Source organism: Lissotriton vulgaris, chromosome 10 (genome assembly GCF_964263255.1).
Source record: "Lissotriton vulgaris chromosome 10, aLisVul1.2, whole genome shotgun sequence".
NCBI lineage: Eukaryota > Metazoa > Chordata > Amphibia > Caudata > Salamandridae > Lissotriton > Lissotriton vulgaris.
Genome location: NC_141698.1, coordinates 86,527,273 through 86,553,703, shown reverse-complemented (window position 1 = coordinate 86,553,703; position 26,431 = coordinate 86,527,273). Strand labels below are relative to the sequence as shown.

Below are 26,431 nucleotides of genomic sequence, written 5' to 3'. Positions count from 1 at the left end.
ATGGCTCAAGAAAGGATTTTGCACACTTTACATTGGTTTATCACTGTGTGATTAGAGATGTGTAGAGTGGAACACTAGCTAAATCTTAACATATTCATGTTTTCATATTGTTGTGTTCCTTTTGAGGAAGGAACATATATTCATCAAGAATCTTTACTCTTTGGTTTGCAGAGGAAGCTGTCCCCGCACTTTGTAAAACAAGGACTGTAATATATGAAATTCCTCGCAGTCAGATCGATCCCACCTCTGCCAACTTCTTAATATGGCCACCTTGTGTGGAAGTGAAACGTTGCACTGGCTGTTGCAACACAAGCAGCATGAAGTGCCAGCCTTCACGGGTACATCACAGAAGCGTGAAGGTAAGAAAATGAGAAAAGATATCTTCAGTGTTGTTCTGTGTGTTCATATGTGAAATGTGTCTGTTTTTTGACCGCCATACGTCACAAAGTGTCGTCTCTAGAAAAGTCCCAATTGAATTAAACTTATCATTACTTCACTTTTCTCGAATTAAGGGCCTGATTACGATACTGGCGGATCGGATTCTCCGTCACAAACATGATGGATATCCCATCAGCCATATTACAAGTTTCATAGGATATAATGGAATTGTAATTTGGTGGACGGGATATCCCTCACGTTCGTGGGGGAGTAACCTTGTCCGCCAAGTTCATAATCAGGTCCTAAGTACTGATACTGAGGTCCAGTTTAGATGTTGGCTTCCAAAGCCCACCTGATACTCGCAGCAAAAGGCTCACAGTGAGGGATATTCGGTCTTAGAATTGTCATTACCTCTGCTCCTCTTCAATGTTTATATTCCACGAGACTTTGGGTATTGTGGACTTTATATTCTTCCTGGAAGATGCTTTTATAGTCTAGATATGAGCTGTACAGTGACTGCTCAAAGGTTTGTCATGGTTGTTATGCAGTTTGTTGTCGTTTTTTTTTAACTTCTTCTATCCTCACAAATATTATGAAGGATGCAGAAGAATCTTTGCTCCATAAACAGTTCTCAGCAAAAGGGAACATATTAAGTATTATGGTTAATGATCATAATACTTCAGATTCTTTAGAAGTTACATGGACTCTGTATACTTGAGCGCAGTTGCTGCTCTGTTGTAACCATGTGCGTCGTATCTATAAGAAGTTGGGTGCTCAAGTTAACTTGAGTGCAATTGCTGCCAAATTTTTTCTTTTTAAGTTTAAAAATATTTTAATACAAATTCAAGGTTGCTTGTCCTACACCTGCATGTCCATACAAGCTTGCTTACGTATGTTGGTGATTGGAATTCATAGTCTAACAGTATTCTAAATGTCAGCATTTCATATCTGAATGTAAAATACTGTATACATCTTCAATTTGCATAGGCATGGGATTTACTATTGGAAAAGTTGAAAACAAGAAATTCAAACTGGATTTAGCTAAATGTTTGGCCTCCTGGATTTCTGGTTATTGGAGTAGATAACTAGAGAAATAGGCTACCAGTTTGTGTGTTTATTAGCTCCTTGCTAGAATGCAAAACATAACTTTGGTAAACTAGTGAATTATTTAGTTGAATGAGTATCCTTTCTCTGTGGCGGCCTGGAAAACACAGTAAATTCACTTTAGGCTTGCTTTGTTTGTTTTTAACACTCTCGTATATCTCTAAATCTCAGCTCCGTCAATTTGAACTCGACACCAAGTTCATCCCAGTAGTCGTATACAAATGTATAGTAAACACGCTGCAAGAGAACCATTTACTTTTGGATAGCACAGTTTCGTTGACGGATCTTTCCTTGGGATTGTTGAATTCACTGTACTTGTGGGATATTTGTTCGAGTGCCTCCACTGGATTTCTTGATAAGGCAGGATAGTCTGGAGACCAATATGTTCTTGTGGTACACTAATATCTAAAGAGAACAGCTTTGCTTTCTAGTGTTTCTAGCATCAAAGAAATGTATCATTTTCATGTCATATGTTTCCTTCAGGTTAGCAAACGTGTCAGTGAATCTTGAGGATAAACCTCACTGGTATTGTATGTTTCGGCAAAGCATCTTTCACATATCACTAAATAAATCACCTTGATACAGTCAACTCTGCAACCTTGAACAGTGACCGAAACAGCTGATAGATACTCTTTGTTGGTATTTGAATAAAGAATTTTACCATTCGTACTGCATATCCTTCCAGGTGTTTCTAAAGGGCTTTCATGTCTATCCACCTACCTAGCATTAATTAGGATGATTGTCACAATATATATATTGCAACGATATTTGTGGACTCTATTTCATCTTAAATATGATTCTCAAGCACAACACAGAAAATATCACAAGATCAAATTAACAAGAATGAAGCAAGTAGATTCATATTTCTTATTTCATTGAACGTTTGATGTATGAGTCACCTGGTTGCATGCCGCTGATGACATATTTGCTTTGTGGCTTTAATTGGAAGTTATTGTATTTGTAGCATAGATAGAGTGAGTATTGTTTGTCCTAAGGATCTTCCGCAAAAGTAGTTTTATTATGCGTTGTTCACAAAATAGATGCATTGTCTTCTTTATAGTAACATTTAAGATTATGTGTATCCCAAAGTGCTTGGGTTATGTGAGTTTAGCCCCTTAACTGCTGCCGTCGGCCAACGGTCGTCACAAGCACTACCTCCCCAGTGCTGCGCACGACCGTTGGCCGTCCGGCCAGCATTCGTTCTTCGAACGTTCAGCACTGGGCGCTGAACGTTCGAAGCTCTGATGAGGTTAGGCAACCTGAAGGCATTTATTTGTATTTTGACCACAGAATTGAAGATGTAACCTTGCTGGGGCACTCAGGTGGAATATTTACCAGAGATTATGGAGGGCAAACAAAATTTCTAGGTTCATAGATTGGGGCCAATAACTTCACTGCATTAGTGCTTGTAGTAATGTTACTTCTTGCCTTGTAGCTTCAGTTTAATTAAATTAGTCCTTCTCCAGCATTGGATGTTTCAGGAATTCACATGCTTAAATCATTTCCCTTTCACTTCAACTTCTGCACCCATAGACAGGAATGACATATGTACAGATAATCTAGGCACAGAGTCAGCTGCATGACTGCAACATCAATAAAAGCTGCTATTGGTTTGGCTATCTTGGGACAATATGATTGCCAGATATGACCCGACATTTCACCTCTTATCGGCTTTATTTCAGATGACCGGACTGAAGAAGCTAGGATCATTGTCAAGGAAGGTTAAAATGCATCAGGCTTCATTATCTTCATGATGTGTGTTTTCACGTCCCAATACATTCAAATCACGGGTTGTACCTATGATTTATTTCAGTAGTTTGGCAGCATTTTCAATAGATAGTGCTTCCTTGTGAACTGAAGTTTGCACCCCATATCATTACAAACTGTTGGACGACTGGTAGCTGGCTTTGTTCAGAGACAAGGCACCCCCAGTATACCTGTATTCGTACCACTGGCTCGTCAAGGATTCTTCAAAGTAAAAGACTTGTGCCTCCACAACTGCCTGCATCTTCCCAATCAAAGAGCTTGGACTAACCTTGAACACTGAGGAATATTCCACCTAAACAGTGCGAAAATTGCATTTCTTATAGGCAATCCTGGAAGGGAAGGCTTTCTATTTGCCCTTAGAAGAAAGAGTAATAAAACTCTAGGCCAGGGCAAAAGCATTTTTGCTTGAAGCGCCACCTGCGCCCATCAGGATATACACATCTGTCTTAAGTCGCATGTCATCTTGCTTCTGCCTGATTCCGTTCTACAGACTTTGGATGAGGCCTATGAAGAGCAGCTAGAGCTCCAGTGAAAACAAATGACAGGCTCAGGGTGCGACACAGTGAAAGTCACCAGACTGCTCAACCAATCCTTGCTGTGATGGGGAATCCCATCAAAGCTGATTTTCGATCCCTCCTTCAACAAACAGGATAATCATGACAACCTGATGTGTCACTGGAAGGATGGGGTGCACACTTGCATGAGTTATCCATGAGGCCTCTGATCAAAGGTGGTGAGGCACCTCAACATAAACATCCTGGAGTTACAGGCCATCAGACTATGCCTCCAATATTTTCTTTTGCGGTTAGCATATCAAGCTGGATCGATCTAGATGGACAACATGGCCTTGATGCACTAAATTGAGAAGAAAGGAAGAAAGAGGCCTGTTCTCTATTGAAAGTGAAACACATGCTGCAGTACTGTGTTATCATCAACTGGTAGACATAGCAGTGGAATATTTTTCCAGAATGCAAAAACAATCAAGGAGGTGCTCTCAGTCGCACTTTGTCAGAGGGCAATAATGCCATTTCCAAGACCTAGTTAAATGGCTTTGCTTGATCTTTTCCTCCATTTCCCATCATTCTCAGAATATTAAGAAATACATGAGCAGATCACTTTTCCCTGATTCTGATTTCCTTGTCATGGCTCACCCATGGCTCAACAAGTTCAAGCACCAACCCACAGCAAGGGTCACATACTGGACCAAGTTTGGACAAACTCCCCCTTAGTGACATCCCTGGCAATATCGCCATGTTTATGGTCTGATCATTTTCTGCTTAAATTTAGTTTAGCCCTACCTGCTAAAAACAACGCCGCTACAGCTACCGGCGGCCGCGCCAGGAAATGGAACTCTTTAGCCAAACCTGACTTTATACAAACCTTGGCCACTTCCATCCCTCTCCACCACCATGATGTCAATGTAGCTGAAAGCAATCTTGCTCACTGGCTGCAAGAAGCCAGCGATGTACATGCCCCGTACAAAACAATCCAACTGGCCCGAAGAGCCGATGCCCAAAAATGGTTCTCTTCAGACCTGAAGGCAAAGAAATTAGCCCTTCGCCAACTTGAACGTCTTTGGCGCCGTAACTACGCCCCTGACGCTAAAACTTGATACATTAGCGCCAGGAAGGAATACATGAAATCCATCTTAGAAGCTAAAACCAGCTACTTCTCTGCCCGAATCACTTATTCGACTAATAAATCCAAAGATATATTTTCAATCCTCAACGATCTAACCAATTTGGATAAAGTTCGGCCCAGTTTGCCCCCAACCCAGGCTCTGTGTGACTCACTGAACCTTTTCTTCACTGAGAAAATCGCCATCATTAAATCCAGTATTCCCCGATGCTCAAACCCCTCCCTTTTAGACTCAGACTCTTCTCCTTTGGATTCAGAACCTAAAGCAACCAGCTCACTGTGTGAGTTCACCCCTATCACCCCAGAAATATTCCAGGAACTGTTGATAAGAGTGAAATCAGGCGCTCCTTCTGATAAATGCCCCCCCCCTACATCTTAAAATAATGCTTATCAGTGATTCCGGCACCTGCCTGCTCCCTTTTGAATGGCTCACTGACCACCGGACAAGTCCCACGTGCCTTCAAAGAGGCAACAGTAATACCCCTTTTGAAAAAAACGGGCGCAGACCCCACTTGCAACTTAAATTACCGACCCATCTCCCTCTTCCCCTTCTTGGCAAAGGTTTTGGAAGCACATGTCGCCAATTGCCTGTCCAATTTTATCGAAACATCTAACTGCCTTGATATCCACCAAGCAGGCTTCCGCCCTGCGCACTCAACCGAGGCTGTGGTAGTGGCAGTCCTGGACACACTTAGGGACTGTGCAGACAATCGCACCCCGCAGGCCTTAGTGCTCCTGGATTTATCAGCCGCATTTGACACGGTCGACCACACCATCTTGATCGACCGTGTCACACAGGCTGGCATCCAGGGCACGGCAGCGGCCTGGTTAAAGTCCTTCCTGTCGAACCACTCCCAAGCAGTTCGACTGGGTAACTTAGTGGGCACTAAACAAGCTATCACCTGCGGCGTACCCCAGGGCTCGTCCCTATCACCACACCTGTTCAACCTCTACATCTCCCCCTTAATTCAGGCCCTTAGGAAAAAACAGGTTACGGTGTTAAACTATGCGGACGACCTACAGCTCCTATTTACAATTGACAATTCAGCCACGTCCATCGCTTTTTTCCAGTCTACAATGAGGTTCATCCAAGCCTGGATGAACCAGAATCATCTTAAATTGAACCCTGGGAAAACGGAGCTGGTCCTTACCGGGGACAGTGCTAAACACTGGGGCCCACACTACTGGCCATCAGACATGGGCCCGGCCCCGTCCCCCTCTCCATCAGCAAAAACGTTCGGCATCACCTTAAACAGTGACCTTTCGCTCAAAACGCAAGTTGGTCAGGTAGTTTCCAAATGCCTTTTTCAACTAAGGAAAATCCGGAAGGTTCGCCGACTTCTGACCCGCAAAGCCTTGATACAGGTGGTGCTTGCCACTGTGATTTCTCACTTAGATTATGCCAACTCAATCTACCTGGGTCTCCCTCAGTTCCTCCTAAAACGTCTACAGATGGTGCAGAACCACGCTGCAAGACTGATTCTAAGCCAGCCCAGATGGCACCCAGCAACCCCCCTTTTGAAATCACTCCACTGGCTCCCGGTAACTCAGCGCTGCATTTTTAAAGTCAGCTGCTTGATGTTTAAAGCACTCTACGGCAAAAGCCCCAAATTCATCTCCATACTGATCATAAAATACAACCCGCCTCGAAGTTTACGCTCAGCACACCTTTGTCTTCTACAAACACCCTCCTTCAAACGCAAAAGGTCGGGTGGCTGTAGATTTGGCACCCTGGCACCTCGCCTATGGAACTCCCTCCCCCTCGAGATCAGATCATGTCCTGACCTCCTGTCATTCAGGAAACTACTAAAGACTTGGCTCTTTTTACAAGCTTATCACTAATCCCTAACTTCCTCCTTTGACCACACTCTGTCCTCACAGCGCCAGGAAACCAACCGGTGGCAGCACGCTATACAAACCTTTGTTAACATAACATAACATAACACCCGTTTTGAACCTATGGAAGCTTTCCCTATCACCACCATTCTGGTCAAAAATTCATCCCAGGTTTCTCTCCATACACACCAGAGAGATTCCCAATCCCGACCTCAAGTCGTTGAGCCTGACTGCATGGTTCCTGATCACTTCAATTATGGCCATCTGTTATTCCTTCAGGCTGCAGTGGCATTTTATCCTTGGCTTGTGCATTATCCACAATAAAGACTTACAATGCTACTTGGAAATCTTTCTGCACGTAGTGCAAATCCAATCTCACCTGGCCATATCAGGTTCTACTATGCTTGTGACAGCTAACCATTAGTGGTCTCAAGTATCCATTGATCAGGGTTGACTTGCCCTTCGTTTCACCAAAGACAAGGCGATTTAATGTTCAACCCAAGATTCATGCAAAAGTCCCTGCAGACTTTCACTTGACTGAACCAGCCATCCTGCCATCTTTCTGTGCCAATCCACCCACTTCTTTAGAAAGTTCTTTGCACCCCTGAATATGCGCAGGTGCCTCAGGGTCTATATGGACAAATCCAATTACGTACGTTTTTCAGATCAATCATTTGTCCAATTTGGCTGTCCAGGGAGAGGCCACCCGTTGGCCAAACAAGGCATCACACATTTGCTTTCTGCCTGCATTAACTACTGTCACAACAAAGCAAAGTGTTTGCTCCAGGGCAGAGTAAGAGCACACGTTACCAAAAGCATGACAACTATGGCTATAACTGAATGCTGGAGTGTGTTTATGGAACATTTGCAGTGAAGCTGCATGGAAAAGCATTCTTTGAAAAAAGGGCAGCCCTTGAATCGTTATGTACAAGATTGTAAAATTGCACATTGCATGACTGCTCATCTTTCCTGGTGACAGTTGAAAATAGATTATATTTGATTAGTGGACAATATGGTCTTTTAGTGGCTTCTGACACGCATATGTGCCATTTTGGGTGATTATTAAGAATAGAATTCAATTTTCTGATGGCTTTTAATAGGTGACAATGCCTTGTCATTTCTAAGAAAATCTAAGTTTTGTGGTGGATTTTAAGGACTTGTGTAGACTTACCAAGATTCCCACAAAATGAATGTCTGCTGTGGGGTTCACTGAAGGTGCTTTATTCTTTTGATGGATCCTGGAAAGTAAATGATATCATCAGGTTGTTTCTTAACCGCTTCGGTGCGGCAGGAATTCCAGCCCTGTGCTGGACATTTCAATCGCGGGCGTGGTCATGACGGAACCATTCCTTCATCAGCATAGCCCAACCGTGACTCATGACGGAATGGTTCCGTCACGAGCATGGAAGGGGTTAAAGTGTAAGATGTGGGTATCATCTCTTAGTTGCTACTAGGAAGGGATTGATCTTTTGCAGGGATTTTCTACAAGGTTATCTTCTGGCTGATTCTATACTTTGGATATTGTTTTTGGGAGATTTGTATTGAAGATGACTAGTTTTTACACAGCTTCTGACGAGACAAAAATAATTTCTATTTATTTCCAGGGAACAATTCGATAATTTTCTGGTTAGCATTCAAAATACAGAATTCAAATCCCAATTTATCATATAAATAGCCACGCTGGACAGTCTCATTTCGTATTGTAATTATTAATCAGTCACCAATAACCACTGTATAGGTCTGTCTATTCATGTGATGGCAGCAGAGAAGTTTAAATTGCGAAAAATAACCTGATAACCTAGCTTTGTGGAATAATCTATCTACTGCAGAATATTCTAAACTGTAAAGGATAGATTTGTTTGTATCCAACCAGTTCCAGTCAGTTTTCTGATCCATCTGAGGTTAATAAGAAGAAAAAAAAGGAATCACCTGGTTGCCTTAAATGTGGGTGCTTTGCTAAATTCAGACCCAGGTGCAAACCCCTAATGGAATGTGTGCGAGTTTTGAAGTCCATCAGTCAGACCTTTCTTATGCTAAAATGTACATTCTGGTGCTTTCTGCCCTCATATTCGAGACATATGGATGTGCAGGCGGTAAGCCCTAAAATATGCATCTTATGCCCCATGTACCCAGGGAAACACGTAGGTGGCAGTGTTAATTGCGTTTGACTAACAGTGATTCCTCAGGTCACAATTGTTTATTGGGTGTGATCAATAACGGACCAAAAACAAACCACGACAAAGTGCGGCCTTGGTGTGCTTTGCTAGCTCAGAAAGTATTGGTAGTATTACTTAATGGGCAATGTGTGGTTGCAGTGTGAAACAATTTATCAACCACAAATTTTCATGTGAACGCAGAGTCCCTTGAGCATTAATAGTTAGGGTTTTCTACATGTTCATGTGGTACTTGAAGACCTTGTGATACTTTTGATTGTTGAGTTAAGTTCCATTTAAACCATGAAGTTGTTGGAGTCAAGTAAGGGGAAAAAGGTCAGTAAGGAATGGCTAGAACAGGCCACTTATTATAGAGGTTGCACGCTGACCCTTGCATCACACACAAAATCAACATGCACATCCTACACTTTTTTCCTCAGCTCGGTCCCTTTTGTTAGTGTCATTGTTTTGTCTTATGTCAGCGGACAGAGCCTCAAAATCTGTAATTAAACGGGACGTCGCACACTGTGGCATTATCTAGCATATGCGGCAGTGAGGGTCACTGAGAAGGTACCGGAAATCGCTGGACTGGCAGCTATGTGGAGGATGCTTGGAATGTTGTTAAGCGTCGTTTGGGTCTGAGTGATGTCAATTCTGTAAAAGTCTTCTTTTGATTTAAATTGAAAAGCGTTTTTAATTGGCGAGTCGATGAAGTCATAGTATTTAAACCCGCCACACTAGAGCACTCGAGAATATCCGTATTGAATGGTCATGCCTATTTTATGAAACAAAGTAGTTTTCTTTAATCAAAATATCCCTTCTGGAATGCCTCATTGCAAATGATTTTCCTTCTGCATATATTTGTTATTGCTGGGTTGCAGACTAGTGCTGCACTTACCAATTCGCTGTCTGAGGATGCTAAGTCAAAGATCAGTGCAGGACACCAATGCTTTGCTTTGTGCTCTCTGTCCTTTTTCTAGCTTCAAGATTGCTCGTGAACGTTTGGTGAGTAAAAGATGTACATTCACAACGTCCTCAACCCTGATGACGTATTCCGCTCAGCTTCCCCTACTGAACCTGTAGATGACTCTCTTTTACTTTCGTCGTACCAGTCCGAACTCCTAGAACTGAGGGCAAGCCCTGGTCAATACTCAGTTTTGTGTAAGGTTTTAGTGAGCAATAGCAGGTCTGCTGAACCATCGAGAAGATGTTCTTCAAGGCTATTTAATGCCCTTTGCCGCAGCACAAATTTTGCAGCGGCGTGAGGGCTGAGCGCAGCTCTTCATGCTCGCGACGGAACCACGCCGTCATGATCCACAGGCGGCGTGTGCTCATGACGGCGTGATTCTGTCACGGGCACGCCCGCTCATTAATTCGCCCGCACAGGCGGGGATTTAATGCTGCATGGGCAGAGTGGCAGCCGTATGACAGAACCACGCCGTCATGAGCACACGCCGCACGTGGTTCAGGTTCATGGCGGCATGGTTCCGTCATGCGCACGCAAGGGGTTAAGGGATGTACAGCGATAATAACCATATGTTAGCGTCTTGAGCAGTGAAGACATTACTAGCTACCCGCTCAGCACCTCCGTAAGTTTATTAACAGCACCCTGGAACATTTGAACAGCACCATGATATGTTAGCATCACAGTACAGTAAGACTGCAGCAACTGCCGCACAACGCCAGCAAGTCTGTTTATATTTTAGTGAATTCATGTGTGATGCCCCCTGTAACAGGGACTGTAGAGGCCTTGATTCTCCGGGCACTTCATATACTCCTAGTTCTCCTGGCACAAGATTTATGATGGACATTTTGATATTGGAGCATAAGGCTCACTGCTTCTCCTGTAGCACAACTGTTTTTATTCTGTGCATCCAGTGCAAGCGTTATATATCTATAGCGCAGTAGATTTTCTGAATGTACCATGCCTGCAGGAGGAACTATTGTGTGTGCTGTCGCAGACCAGCAGATCAACTTCAGATCTTTCCAAAAACCTATCGCTTTTGAAATTGATGTCATTAAGAGTATTTTAATAGTTTGTTTATTGTTCCTGAATACGTTTTGGGAATGTTGATTACATCATTTATTACTTTTGAAAGATTTCCTTTCTTTCTTGTGTGTTTTAAGAAACCATATTTTCCAAAAATGTCCAGAAGAGAAAGATGAACATAATTTTCTAACCTGACCTAGGCCACAGCAAAAGGTGGAACATTTCCAGTTCTTTGTTTCTGTATGGAAGGAAAATTAGATTAACCACACTTGCTTTCCCTTAGGTGACTTATTACTCAATTGATTGTGTCTATGCATGAGCAGAAAAGGGCTTCTGAATCTGGTGTTTGGTGCGGGTGGGAGGGAGTAAAGGTTAAGTTTAGCATAGACGGACTGTGCAATGGTAGTAATCCAAAGATTCAGAAGAGAATAAAGCCTCTGCTCTCAAGTCTGAGCAGAGTGTTTTCATGTTGTGGGACTTGTTATACAAGATGTATCTCAATTTTCAGCAAGGCAAACACTGGCACACCACTCCCAGTCCAAGAAGGTGCTTGCTACCCACTCTGCTTCTGGTGTTGTTTCAGTTAGTTGAAGTAGTGACAACCATGCAAGCTTTCACTCCAATAACATCCCATCTCTGAATCTATTCTGAATGGTAATGGTCCTATGGCGAAAGCCGGAGAGTAACATCCAAATAAACTAAAGCTGTATAGTGCCAAACTATGTAGTGTCCATTAGAGTAGTAAAAGGTTCTACTGTCCATCAGTGTATTGTGCAGCACGCTCTCCGTAGCATACCTTAGCTTAGGAATTAGGTTAGTTCCTGTTCTTGGAGATAGATTTGTATTGTATTGTATTGTATTGTATTGTGATTTGTAAAGCGCGATTGCTGCCCAATGGGCGTCCAATGGGCTGAGGCATAAAAAACAGAACTGATGAGTGATGGAGACGAGCTTAGGTGGATCTAGTAAACAAGTAAGTTTTCAGCTGCTTTCGGAATGAGAGTAAGTTGGGATTGGACCTGATTTGTAGCGGGAGTGTGTTCCACATCTTCGCAGCGTTTAAGGAGAACATCCTTCCTCCGGTCCTGGCTCTCCGCACTCTTGGGACTACGGCTAGAAAGGCTTCCGTAGATCGTAGGTTTCTGTTGGGATGGTATTGAGTAACCAGTTTGTTGAGGATCCTTGGGCCAGACCCCCAGAAAGCTCGATGGGCGATGCATAGAGCCTTAAATGCCACTCTCTGCTTTACTGGGAGCCAGTGTAGGGCGACCAGGGCGCGTTTTGCGGACTGCGTCCTCGGAATCTGCAGCAACGTGCGGGCTGCGCAGTTTTGGACGACCTGCAGTTTTCGCATGGACAGCTCTGGGGCCCCCACATACAGGGCGTTATTTGAGTCCAGCCGGGACTGGATCAGGCCCTGAACTGCCACTTGTTTTGCTTCCATTGGGAGGAGGGGGAGGACCTTCCTTAGTGTTCTAAGTAAGCCAAAACAGATGGCGGAAAGTTTAGTGGCCTGGGTGGAGAAGGAGAGGTTTTTATCCAGCCATACTCCCAGGCATTTTACACTCTCTTTGGGGATGGGAGGTGTGCCCAAACATCCAGGCCACAAGGAAGGAAGTAGAGTGGGTGAAACAGAGCCTAGGAGCATGAGCTCCGTTTTGTCTCCATTCAGCTTTAATGAAGAGCCTGTCATCCACTTTTTTATATCCTCTAGGCAGTTCATCAGGTTTCCTGAGGTGTAGCCGGTGCTTTCCTGCGTCAGTGAAACCACTAGCTGGGTATCGTCGGCATATGATACAATTTTTATGCCTGATGGTTCGACGAGCCCAGCCAATGGTTTCATATAGATATTGAAGAGCACAGGGCTCAGAGAGGAGCCCTGTGGTACTCCACAGTCTAGGGGTTTTCTGACTGATGTTATGTCCCCATCAAAGATCTGGAAGGATCTGTTATGCAGGAATGATTCCAGCCATTTTAAAGCGTCGCCTCCGACACCGATGTTATGCAGACGGTTCAGCAGAGTGGCATGGCTGACCGTGTCGAAGGCTGCACTTAGATCAAGGAGGATCACTGCCACTGATCCCCCTTGATCCAGTATCCTTCGAGACTCTTCGACGACTGCCAGCAACGCAGTTTCAGTACCATGTTTTGGCCTGAAACCTGTCTGGGATGGGTCCAGGAGTGCATGTCTTTCCAGAAATTGTGTCAACTGGGTATTTATGTGTTTCTCTAGCACTTTACTTACCCAGGGGAGTAATGAAATTGGTCGGTAGCTAGAGTGATCTTCTGGATTGAGGGTGGGTTTCTTTAGCAGAGCCCGTACCATGGCTCTCTTCCACCCAGTTGGTACTGTGCAGGAGGAAATGGATGAATTAAGGAGCTCTAGCACCACTGGAAAGATGGCTTGGCCTGCCTGGAGCAGTATTTCTGGTGGGGCAGGGTCATGGGGGGACCCCGATTTGACTTGGGCTGCCAGTTGTTGCAGTGTCTCCAGGTTTAGTGGGGAAAAATGATCCAGCATAGGTTGACCTTGCAGGGGGGAATTATTCAGGGGGCTTTGATTAATTGAATTGTTGGCTGTTACCGGGAAAGCTGAATAAATCTGCGTGACTTTATTGTGGAAAAAGTCTGCAAGTTCATTGCATTGCTCTAGTGATTTCGGGACTGGGGGGGCAGTATTGACAGTAATGCATTTTTTGACCAGATGGAAGATCTCCTTGGGTTTTGATTTTGCTGCCATTATTTGGTCTGCAAAATAGGCGGACTGAGCTGTTCTGACCCCATTTCTGTAGGCCTTAATAGCTTCTTTGTAGTGTTTTTTGTTTTCTGGACGGAAATCTATTCTCCAGGCTCTCTCTTTTTTCCTGCAGAGGCGTTTCAGGTCTCTCAGGGAATCTGAAAACCAGGGAGCAGACTTGTGTACTCTCTTGGGAGCGGATTTCCGTAGAGGAAGGATCGTGTCCAGTGATTTCCTGATCCAACCCTCATAGTTGTTATTTGCTTGGTTGGGGTTAGTACAGGGAGGTGGACGGGAGTCTTCAAGGATAGTTGTCCATGACTCTATGGAAAGTTTTTTCCAATTCCTCCTAGTTATAGAACGGGGAGGCAAAGAGGGAAGTTTGATGGTAGACCAGGTAAATGGGATAAGAAAATGGTCTGTCCATGGGAGGCGAGTGGGTTGCCCGACCGTTAGTCCGGTGCAGTTACTAAAGATTGGGTCGAGCAGGTTTCCCTTTTCATGGGTGGGGGACCTAACCAACTGAGTCAATTGCAGAGCTGCCAGGTCCTCTGTTAGTTCCCTAGCAACAAGGTCTGTGGGGGAGTCAAAATGGAAGTTAAAATCTCCTAGAACTGTATAGTTAGCCGGGGTTAGAAGCCGATTCGCGATGATATCTGGTAAAGACCTAATGAACAGTTTTCCTGAATCTGGGGGGCGGTATATCAGGGTACCAGAAAGGGAGCTGTTCGCAGAGAAGTCTATTCTGAATGCAATGCTTTCGCATTCGGGAATGGCTTCGGTCGAAATGCGGCAGCAGTATTTCTCTTTTAGAATGATAGCCAGGCCTCCCCCTCTTCCCTTGGTCCGGTCCATTCTTTGGATTTGGAACCCAGGGGGAAGGGCGGTGACTATGTCTGGCTCTGAATGGGGCGTGAGCCATGTCTCCGTCAAGAAGATGGCATCCGGGTTGTGATTCTCTAAGAGTAGGCATATCTGTGTGCTATGCCGAGGAAGAGATCGGCAGTTTAACAGGTACATCTGGTGGTCCTGTGGCGTGGCTGGTGCCTCGCTGGTGTCAAAGGAGTGTTTGCAGCCAGGGCATTGAATAGGGAGGTCGGCTGGAGGGAAGGAGTGCGAGCATTGCGCCATAATAGAAGGTCTTATCTTTTTTAAGGCGGCTGGGCTGTATGTCCTGACCTGGATGGTGTGGGGGGCAGGGGTTGTGGCCCCTGGCCCCGTCAGGTCGCGGACGGGCGCAGACGGGCTTGCCTTTGGCGCGCCTTCGGCGCACCGCCGGCGCGCCCGCTGCGCCCGTCCGCTGCGCCTCCGGAAACAGCACATTCTTAAATGAGGGGGAAGGGGGGGGGGGGTGTGGCCTAACTCGGTGGGCGTGTCCCTGTGGTTTCACGGCGGCTGTCCTCAACCCTCCTCAGCGCCTAGCTCAGCTGCGCGAGGAGGGTTGAGGCCAGAACAAAACCCAGCATGAGTACTCAAAACCCAACACTAGTACCATAGATCGCTGTAGAAAGTAAGTGTTAGGCCTCTTTTTTGGCATTCTCAGTAAGAACACTGGCACGTTCAGGGACCCCAGGACTAAGGATCCTGCCAGATAATCATTCACTGAGATCAAATCTTCCACTCTTCTATTTGCTTGACTCCATCTCCCCAAGCCACATTATTGTTTACCGGCTGACTCCATGTCGGACTAGAGTCAGCCTAACTGTCTTTCAAAAAGCTCATGATTGTTGCTTTGTGCACACCTGTTGCCTTGACACTTCTGTGTAATTGGTAATAAAGGGCCTACTTTCAGTAAATTACGCGTTCAAAAGTGCGGGCAGCCAATGGAATATATTTGGAGATAATCCCCCTGTAACAATTTAACCAAAATTAGAAACAAATGGGCTTTTTTGCTATTAGTCAAATTGTGCAAATATTCAACGGAGCACTTAAAAAGAGGTAAAAAGAGGAAACCATGTTTCCAAGTTATTAGCTGTGCCATTAATCAAAACAAGTTAAAAAAAAATCAGTTTCTCTGAAAAGAAGGAAAGATAATATATGTTCGGGAAAATACCAACGCCTCTCTAAAGAGATTGGACTCAGTAAAATGAGATCCTCAATTGCATCACATTTTAGATTGTTAATTAGACACTCTACAAATTATACGAGTGACATATTCTCAAAATCTCAGGTGCTGCGAATGAATGAACCCCTTGGAGCTTCTATTTGCCTTCTAGAAAGCAGAACATGCGTGTGAATACAGAATTTAAAGAGCGGAAGGTTGCAATGAAAGGAGCAATATTGTCACTCGTTTTATTTTAGAGGATACCACGGAATTGAATGATTGTGTTCGTAACATGTAACGAAAACAAACGAAGGATCTATGGTGGCCTGTTCAACCTGGGTCACTGGGAGCCTAGTAGAAGGAAAACAAATCTGATTTAAGACTACTGTTTTTTTTTTTTAAAAAAAAACAGCATCTCCAGCAGTCAAGTCAAGTCATAAAGCTTTATTCGGAACATTAAAAAAAAACATGTCCATAAAAGCACATACAATTACAGATACAAGCATTTCATTAGACATTTAATTAAAGAAAACACATAATACATAAATTATCCAGAGGGGGATGGAATAAATATTTAAAATAATTAAAAACACATACTTTTCCTGGCACTAATTGCTTTAAGCAAAAATGTAGCAGTAAAAAAACAAATGTCCGGATGGTGCAGATTAAAAAGCAGTTTCACAGAGTCCGTGAATGTTCTCACTCCAAATCTTTTCAACATTGGCTTTAGGAAGAATTTCCGTAGTTCACTATACAGTTCGCATGATAGTAAAAAGTGCTTAGTGCTCTGTTCCGTTTTGTTGTCACATACACAGGGTCCATTAAGGCGCATTTTAATATTAGGGCACGCAACAAGATAGTGTAATATTCCCATCCTCATTCTGGTTAGTACAAACTGGTGCGAAACTCTAGTTACCTCTGACAAATACGGATGAAATCCAATAAAATCATTCATGCTATTGTACAGTACACATGTAGATAGTTTAGAATCCTAGAGAAAATGCCTTTCGTTGCAATAGTTCAGAAAAATTATTTTCATACTTAATTTGGAGATATCTGAGGCACTATACGGATCATTAATCACATTGAGCCCAAAAATCTTTTGAGAGCATTCAATAATGTATTTAATCCAAGGGATCTTTAAATGCTGGTCTAAAGAAAGGCAATCCTCAATGATAGCTCTATTCAATGAGGTGCCATCACTGAGCCAAATAGAGCGCCACAATAATAAGGGTCTTAGCATAATCATATCGCTTAGGAATTGAATTCCTGTTTCCTTGTGAACCAAGGTGTTGGAGGTAGACTTGGGTAAACACAGGAGCCTTTTCAGGAAATTGTTCTCCTCTACCTGAAGGCTCCCCGCTGGTGACACACCCCATACACCAGCCCCATAAAGGGCTGCAGAGAGACATCTAGATTGATACATTTTTAACATGTCTTTAATTCGTCTACTCCCCAGCTTCTTGGCAAATGCAAAGACCCCATTAGCACTCCTAATCATCTTTGTTTTAACAACTTTGTGTTCAGTATCCCAGCTACCATTATTGGAGAAAGTAATTCCCAAGTAGCAGAAATTTTCAACCTTTTCGACCTGTTCACCATCAATAAAATAATGGGATTTACCTTTCGTTTTAGCTCTTCCAGACCCACACTCCATCACATATGTTTTTGATTTATTGATCACCAGTTTCCTGTTTTTGGTGAACCGCACAAAGCGGTCCATTAAACGTTGGAGACCCAGGGGAGTCCTGGACAGTAACACGGTGTCATCCGCATAGAGTAGTACGGGTATGTTAAAATTGTTAACTCTGGGGGCATCCGCCGTGACTGTCTGCAGGACAGAATCTACCTCATTTATGAAGAGGGTGAAAAGCAGAGGTGCTAAAACACACCCCTGTCTAATTCCCCTCCCGATCCTAAACTTGGTCGTACACTCCCCATTAGGTCCATATCGGACACTGGTGGTAAGCTTTTCATACAGGCGGGCGAGGAAGTATATTATACCTTCAGGGGCCCCCATTTCTAATAATTTGGCCCATAATATAGCATGGTCTACCATGTCGAAAGCGCTGCTAAGGTCAGCAAAACATAAATAAAGCAACCCTTTTTTGGCCTGGGTATATTTCCCTACCAGGAGCTCTAGATTTAGACACTGCTCGATGGTGCCACGTCCTTTTCTGAATCCAAACTGGCAGTTAGTTAAAATTTCTTTCGTTTCTGCCCATTCCTCTAGTCTTACTAAGAGGACCCGACTCATAATTTTGACAGATGAGTCCAGTAAGGATATAGGTCGATAATTTTTGGCATCGCCCCGGTCACCTTTCTTATGAATGGGGACTAATATTGATTCCTCCCAGGTAGACGGTATTTTGCAGCAAATGGCTGCATTAAAGATTTTGGCCAACAATGGGCCCCAAATCTCTGATGCGGTCTTATACATGTCTATGGGTACACCATCAGGTCCCTGGGCCTTCCCTCCCTTACTGGTTCTTATGCTAACCATAACCTCATCTATAGTGATATCTAAGGCCATAATAGGCCAGCGTTCTCCATTAGATACAGTTAAATTACTCGAATCAAAAATAATGGAGAAATGTTGGATCCAAGATTCCAAACTCACATTTGATGTGAGTTCTGGTACCTTTTCATATTTTAGGAATGGACTATTCACCGTAGACCAAAACAAAGTACAGTTCTTTAATTCTGCTGCTTGACTGAGGTTATCCCACGCTTCCTGCTGTAGTTCAGTTTTTCTACGTTTAAGGATCAAATTATAATCCTGCCTAAGTTGAATCACCAGACTCTTATCTCTTGGTTTAGCTGCTAAAGCCTCTTTAAGATCCCTCCGGGCAGTAGAGCAAGCATGATCAAACTATCCCCTTTTACATCTATTCTTGTGCCCAACCTCTTTAGTAAACTTCTTATTGATGGTAGAGTTAATTCTATCAAAGTGGTCAATACTGGCAGCCGAGGTATCATCCTGTTCTAAAATTGCCGTGATTTCCATCAGACAACTTGAAATTATGGACTCAGATGTTATGTCCGCTTTTTCTCCCTTCCACCTCAGCCTATACCCATTCTGCCTATGGGGTTCAATATTAACAATACTACCCTGTTCACGTGTATTAACATTATTCCATATTGTTACTTCAGTAGTTAAACAGTTATGATCACTTAACATAACATCAATCACCTTGGGCACTGAGCTTAACGGAATAAGGGTTGAAGACATGCATATAAAATCAATAATAGTGTTAGCGCCCCTTCCTTTAAAAGTCGGGATATTTTCACCCTCATCGTTTTTAGCATTTTCCATGATTTCAAGATCATACTGTATCAGAAAGTTATTCAGGGTCTCTCCATAGGGGTGATGGGGAAAATGAACATCAGCATCCCCCAAACGATTATACACACCGCATAACTTCTGAGATGATAATGGGCATACAGAGACATTAAAATCCCCCATAAAAATAAATTCAAAAACACCATTAAAATTTTTAACACAATTATTCAAAGCCCTATCTAATTTGTTAATTGCAATTTGTCTAGTGGCATCAAATATATTATTGTAGAAATTGATCAAAAGTATATTTCTACCCGCATCTTGCGTTAGCCATAGAATTTGTGAATGAGCCCCCACTTTTATGTACTTTTTCACCGAGATAGGTAATTTAACTGAAATCAACACCAACAACCCACCTTTAGCTCTACCATGGGTTGAGGCCAAGGCAGGAAGTTCATAGGATACAAAGCCATCAGTGCCATTAAAATTTTTACACCAGGTTTCCTGGAGGCAAAGAATGTCAAATAAGTTAACAAAATCTTTCCATCCTAGCATATCCACCTTGGCCACTAGGCCTGCAATATTCCAGCTGGCAATATAACAAGTTACACTATCCCTCACATGGCTGACAATAGGTGGTTCATCACTAGGTATGGACATGTTATTCTGCATATTAAAAAGCTCTATGTTATACATTGGATTTGAGACTTCTCCCCCTATTGGCATACAATCAAAAATCACATCATTGTCCAATTCATTTACAGACATAATTGCTTCTCCATAATTATTGCTATTTGCATCATCCCGAGAAGGGTCAATCTCATGTCAATCATTTTGATCTAAATAACTCAATGATTGATACCTGTTCTGAATTGGGACTTGGTAGACCATCCCACTAACAGGCAGAGACGTATTGCCATAGGTTGCAAATGTGTTGGGGGTTTGTGCTATAACATTTTTTCCACCTAACACAGGATTCACCATATGCATTGGCGGGGTAAATGTACCATCTTGAAAACCAGTACAGAAGTTAGGCAACACAGGTCTATTTATAAAGGCTGGGTAAGTAAAGTTACTCGTTACCCCCTCCCTGCAATTAACAGAAGGTGGCCTGCTAAGATGGTTATAAAAATAGCCCAGTGGTCTAGCAACTACATCTGTCTCAGACTGCGTAATTGAAGCTGCTCTGAGCAAAACAGTCGCAACATGTTGTGGGTGCTTAAAATTGATAATCACACAATCACCCCCACATGACTTTTTGGTGTTACCGATCCAATTGACTCTTCTGATAGAGATGATTTGATCAGAATAGCCAACTGGATAACCACAATGGCGATTTAACCAGGAAATTGTTTTGTTCTTCAAAGATTCCTCTGACTCCTGAGTATAAGGGACCTGAGTTACGATCGGAACATTAGTTAAAATCACAACGTAGGGTACACATTCAGGTGGGAGATCTACAGGACGCCTACATATCCGTATGGGTACCCCATTAGTTCCCCCAGTGGCAGCAGGTAAAGCTAAGACCGCTGGTACCGAAGCTGTCTTAGGTGCTGTTGTAGGTCTAGTATCATTCAATAAGGTACCCGACATTGTGCTTGTTGACCCAGCAGTTAATTGCTTTGAAGGTCTGCCTGCCTCCTTAGCCGTTGTAAGTGATGGTGCAGGTAGCTCTTTAGGTGGTTGATTCCTGGTATTAGTTGGAGGGGCACTATTTGTGGGTCGTGACTGCGTCTGCACCCTATCCTTTGTAGAGACAGAGGTTGAGCATGCTGGGATTTTAATATCTAATATAGATTTTTCCAATTTATCAGCATGCTGGTCCACCACGGCCCTTAGTCTTACTACTTCTGCCCGCAGATCATCAATTTTGGTTAACAAGGGCTCTACCACCATATTAAATTTGCTATAGATAATATTCACTAACAGGTCAATTTGATCGGGCTTAATGGAAGCAAAATTGTCGTTTACTAATGACCCTAATTCCTCAGCGCTCTCCTTATGTATGGCGTCTTTTTTGTTCTTTCTAGTAGAGTGATTACCCCTCTTAGGTGCCGTTTTTCTACAGGCTCGCATAAATTTAGTTGCCCTAACGGACTGCTGAGGTGTACCCCCGGAGTTATCACATGGGTCATCTTCCACCCTTGTCAAATTGTCTGGAGCCATAGTTAAATCTACATTGTCACTGATATTATCATGCTCCACTGCTGTGTCTGTATCATTGACGATGACATCTACATTATTAAGTTCCTCAGATGGAGTCAATGGGAGGTCTGGAACAATACTTTTCCCCAGAGATTTCCTTCTGTCACTGTTAATTCTGGATACAACTTTCAGCAAGTAATTATCCGGTAAAGTAGTTTGGACTGACATTTTGGGGGGTTGCTCAAAGGTCACAAAGACAATAGTTTTAAAAAAAAACAGAGGGAACAAAGTTGTAGCCGCAGATATTCACCTACGGATACTCACAGATCGAATCAAAGGGGGGTGGCCCAGCCCGGCCTCTTCTGGCCCCTGACGGCCACAGACGGCCCCGCCCTTGTCCCGGGCTTCTCCCGCGCGCGACTCGCGGGGCGAGGGGGGTGTCAGCGTTTTACTGGCGCCTCCGGGCGCTCTTTCCGCGTCACGGGCGCGCTGCCGCCCCAGGGGCTGCTGGGGAGTGTGGTCCTGCTCGACCGGGCTGCCTCCCGGCGTCTTACTGCTGCCGCCGTTCCCCTCACGGCTCCTGCCCGTTGGCAAAATGCAGGTGAGTCTTTGGTGTTCCCTCTCCAGCAGTCACTTGAGGATTGTTAAAGGCTTAAAGGATCTACCACATAAGATTGCATTTTTTAACAGTTATATGATGCTTCCAAGGTGAATCGCTGGGCTCACAAGGTTACTATAAAACGTTTTTGTAAACTTGCTCAAAACTTTAATAGAACATAAACATTTTTGTGTAACATTGAGTAAGTCAGTGCCTCTTATTTCAAGAAAAAACGTAGGCTTTTAATGCATCTGTTTTTTCTGCAGCATTGATTTGCGGTAGGGTTTAAACCTAACTCATATTTCAGTTCAAGCAGCATCCAGTGGGCAGTGCAATACACCAAATATCATAAGCTTCATCTTGGTATTACTGTCTAGGTAGCAGAACAGTGTTTTCGTCGCACTATATTTTTCAGTTACATGCTATTTAATTTACTGTTTCTTGCACATACCTACTGCAAAAGGACATTGTTTAAAGGGCTTGTTGTTGCAGAGTGACTGTTTCGTCGGATACCCTGCAGGATAAAACAGATTCCGTTGCTGTTTTTTTTTCTGTTGTGCGGCACAGTTACATCACTGCTTAGGCATTTTTGTAATTTACAGGTGGCCCAAATGTTCTCAGAACAACAGGTGAAGTGGAACATTGCATTGTTCGGGCCATTACTTTTAGAATGAAATATTTTTATTAGTGTCCTCTTAAAGAGGTAAAAACAATTAAACGCTCAAGCTCCACTGCAAGGTGCCTTAAAACATTGATCAGTTAGCAAGCACATATCACCTCTACCTAATATTGTATAAAAAAATAGCTCACCAAGCACAAAAATGAGCCCCTATCTCCTGAGGGGCAAAGGGGGAAGCCAAGAGACACATTAAGAAAACTACCGACATACTAAGGACCAGCCCTCACAAACTCAACTCTATCTCCCTTCCCGAGAGTACCCACCCATCCTGCAACCCCTAACCTAACTTCCTCCCCAGCTCTCAGGAACTCTCCTACTCAAATGTATCATTTTAATTACTTTAGTCAAATCAACCAGCATCAAGTAGTTGGGGAGAGGATGTAGCCTTACGGCTAGAGCGGTCAACCTCAAAGCTGGGGTACCGGGTTCGAGTCTCGGCAACGACGCTTAACATCCTGTCATTCTGGGCAAATCACTTCATCTCTCCGTGCCTAACAAAAATGAATGTGTTCTGTAATAAAACGGATGCTCCTGTAAAACGCTTTGATAGCCGATGTCTCGGGTCGAGTTCACGCTATATAAAATGCTAAAAAAAGAAAGAAATTTAAGTGCATTCTCTCCAGAAAATAGTCTGGCTGGGTCCAGTTGCAGGCACATCTCTTCCCATCCCATTCACTTTAGGAAGTATGGTATAGCCTTAGCCCTCTTGGCTGTGAGCCTTCTTTGAGAAATGTCTTTTGACAGTACAGACCAGTCCCCATTCTGTGATGTAGGTCTGGCACTCTGTTCTAGAAACTGTCTTATTTCCTCCCACCGGTAACCTTTTCTGCATGGCATCAAGTAGGCTCGGGTCTCAAGTCTTTGGATTGAACTACCACCATTACTGACCCGGCTTTAGAAACACCACCATTTATTCCTTGCTGGCAGCCTGTATATTTAACTGATCAACAGTGTGTCATCACTCTCCAATGTACTAATCAGGTCGTGCAGAACAGCCATCATTAGTCGTGGAGGGCTTCAGTTGATGTCACCTTAGGAACATCTAACACTCTAATATATATTAACTGCTGTCGCCATAATTTTCACCAGCTCTATCTTTGATTCATACTTCACAGTGCCTCAGCTGAGCAGAACCTAAAAGAAGTCACTTATTTTACCTCCGTAGCAGCGGACATGGATTCCCTAGTCCATATCTTTGCCTCTTCTCCCACAGCTTTCTGCTTCACCTTCAGCTGTTGCTCAATGAGGTGTTGCTTTTTCTCCGCACTTGACTACAGTTCCCCTGGTGCCTTTTTCTGTTTTCATATTAAAGAGGGAATCCACCAGTAGGTGTTCACCGTTTGAAAGCTTTTCTTCACGTTTGGAGAGCCCTGCCTCTGCTGTTCCCATTTTGGCTTCGGAGCTAGGCAGATTGAAAAAAAAAACACCTTCACTTAAATCCTTGTTGCCATGTTTAAAGTCTTCAATGGGTATGCGTCTCTGCTTTTCTTTCCACCCCATATGGCCCTCACGGGCAAAATCTCCAAGGCCCCCATGGTTTTATAGTGCAAGGCTATTAAATGCCTGTTCAGACATGTTCCTTTGGGCTCGCTGTGGGTTGGTAGGTTGATGACCAATCATTGGCGATATCACAACCCAGATACTGTGGAGGCCAATCGACCTCCTGAGAAAAATTATAATTCCCCAATGTATCCTTTCAATCAAGCACTTCTTCCCCAAATACCCCTACACTGTTTGCTGTCCCGGTTTACTGTGATTGGTATCATGCCACTGTGTCTGTGCTCTCGGGTCATTCAAAACAGTTGATAATGTGGCTACCATAGGCGTTTACTCCTTGGACATTGGCCATCATGGTGTGACCTCCACTGGTGCTGTTTGACACCCAGCGCTCATTCGCAGTCACCTTGTCAGGCTGAGCAATGCACTGCATAGATCCTTGATACAGTTTGGAGATGGAAGTCCATCACAATGCAGCAGCTATCCATCTACCTCTGTCACTGATTCTGGTACCTGAAAGACCCAGGGATGGTCAGAAGAGTGAAAAGACAGGAGCGCCCGTAGGAGCCCCAAGAAGTAGGAGCCAACCTAGGACCTCAGGACTAGTTTTAATAAGAATTAGAAGTCCCACAGACCACATTCATGGCTGCCAGTAATCCTTGAGAAGTGACCCCTATAACGCTGAAAGCGTTCAGGGTGTTGAGGAAAATTCTGCCGCAGCAGTCTGTCACATTTCTTCCTCAAAAACTGCTATTTGCATTTAATAAAAATAAATATCCATGCACATGAAGTCTCAATCCCAAGCTGTATCCCTTGGATAGATCATGATTACTGCAAGTTCTCCATTTCCTACTGAGACCGGTCTATCCAAGTGCTTTACTATTTGGGCTTTACTCCTTTACAAAATAGGAGGGAGTTATTGTCTAAAAGGCTAAGTTGGCAACTCTAGAAACAGAACTCTAGTCTTCTAATCTGATTTTCCCAGCTGGTACTCGACCGTATCTTGTCAACCTGTTCAAATCTCCCTTTTTGCCGGAACCTATGTGCTCTTATCTGACAAACTACAGCGCTAGCACAGAAGAACTTCAGCTTTCCAATCATAGTGAAAAATGTATTGCATGTACTTGTGTGATTCAGGTTTTCGGAGTTGTGCTTTAAAACATCCCATCAGTGGATTTTGCTAATGAAAACACATGCTCATTTACTGGATTGGGAGCTGCTAGCCTTCACGCTTTTATTGCTGGCTGCCCCTGTGAGTGGTAAATCTGGATCAGTTGTTGATAAATACATTGAAGCCTAATCGACTAAAGCAACGCTAAAAATCTAATCAGTGTGAAAGCAAGTGTCATCCGGTCATTTGGAGTGTAATTGTGCAAGGATGCCTTCAGTTGGAATTCATATTTCTCATTAAGAAACTTCCTCTCCCCTGTTCTCCCTTTTTCCCCCAGATAGACGTGGGAGGTGTATATGTATTCAATGTTCCTTCATGTAGACTTTTTCCTAAGTTGAAAAGTGAACTGAAATAAGAGGGGTGCTGTATAGTAATGGCAACAAAATGTGCAAATATAATGTTCTACATGCGTTCACAGTCGGATGTTGCCAACTGATGACATAAATCTAGACTGATTGTGCCATGCCCATTAACTTAGAATCAATCCTCCCCCCCCCCCCCCCTCCCCATAGACTTGAGATAAGTGGTGAAAGTCTCTGTGTGTGTGTGTGTGTGTGTGTGTGTGTGTGTTTGTATATATGTGTATATATATATATATATATATTACCTACTGGCGGTCGCCAGTAGGTAGTTATAGTTAGGACCTAGTTTCCATAGGAAATCCACAACATTCTATTTTGAATAACTTTGGCGCCGGTTGATTAATCCTCGCCAATTTCTCAAAGAAGATGGCCCGCTCCTTCCCTGAAAGTTTTGGAGGGATTTGTCAAGTGGGGCTGAGAAAAAAGGGGGGGTCCCAAAACATGTTTTCCCCATGTTATTTTTCTTAGGACGATTAGACACGGCTACAGCCCGAACTGTCGAACGGAATTTCAAGAAATTTGGCAAAATGGTAGAATCTGATTCGCAGATCACTCTTTTGCTTAAATGGTGTAAATCCCTCCAGTAGTTCCTGAGAAAATCAAAAGAAAAAAAATGTATATCTATAAGCGCGTACCGTACGCGTACAAGTCCGCGTACCGTACGCGTACGTACGCCGACCTTCCCGAGCACGAGCTGCATGCTGATTGGCTGTCAACTGTCTGTCAACACTCCAAACCAGAAAGTGTTGGCAGCCATCTTGTGCCTCTGTAGACTGAGGCAGAAGAAAGCAGAAAAACAAACGAGTAGAACTCAAAAAGGAGGCAAGGTGGAAGCACCCTGACCTCCTAGGCCTGCTCAGGGGGTCCCACAAGGATCCCCAAGGCCCCAAAAAAAGATTTTTTTTTTTAAATCGCGGGGTACGCGTACCTTCCCGAGAAAGCTGCATGCTTATTGACTGTCAACACTCCAAACCAGGAAGTGTTGGCAGCCATCTTGTGCTCGGTAGCCCGAGGCACAAGAAAGCAGAAAAACAAACGTGGAGAACACA

General features: G+C 43.7%; 1 protein-coding gene across 3 annotated transcripts in view; it reads left to right on the top strand.

Annotated features, from left to right (window-relative positions):
• PDGFA (platelet derived growth factor subunit A) overlaps nucleotides 1-26,431 on the top strand; it is a 94,808-nt gene that overhangs the window by 40,802 nt on the left and 27,575 nt on the right. For all 3 annotated transcript variants that reach the window (XM_086940546.1, XM_086940548.1, XM_086940547.1), the window contains exon 4: nucleotides 172-359. In XM_086940546.1, coding sequence (XP_086796672.1) covers nucleotides 172-359 — 188 coding nt within the window. The remainder of the gene's footprint in view (nucleotides 1-171; nucleotides 360-26,431) is intronic.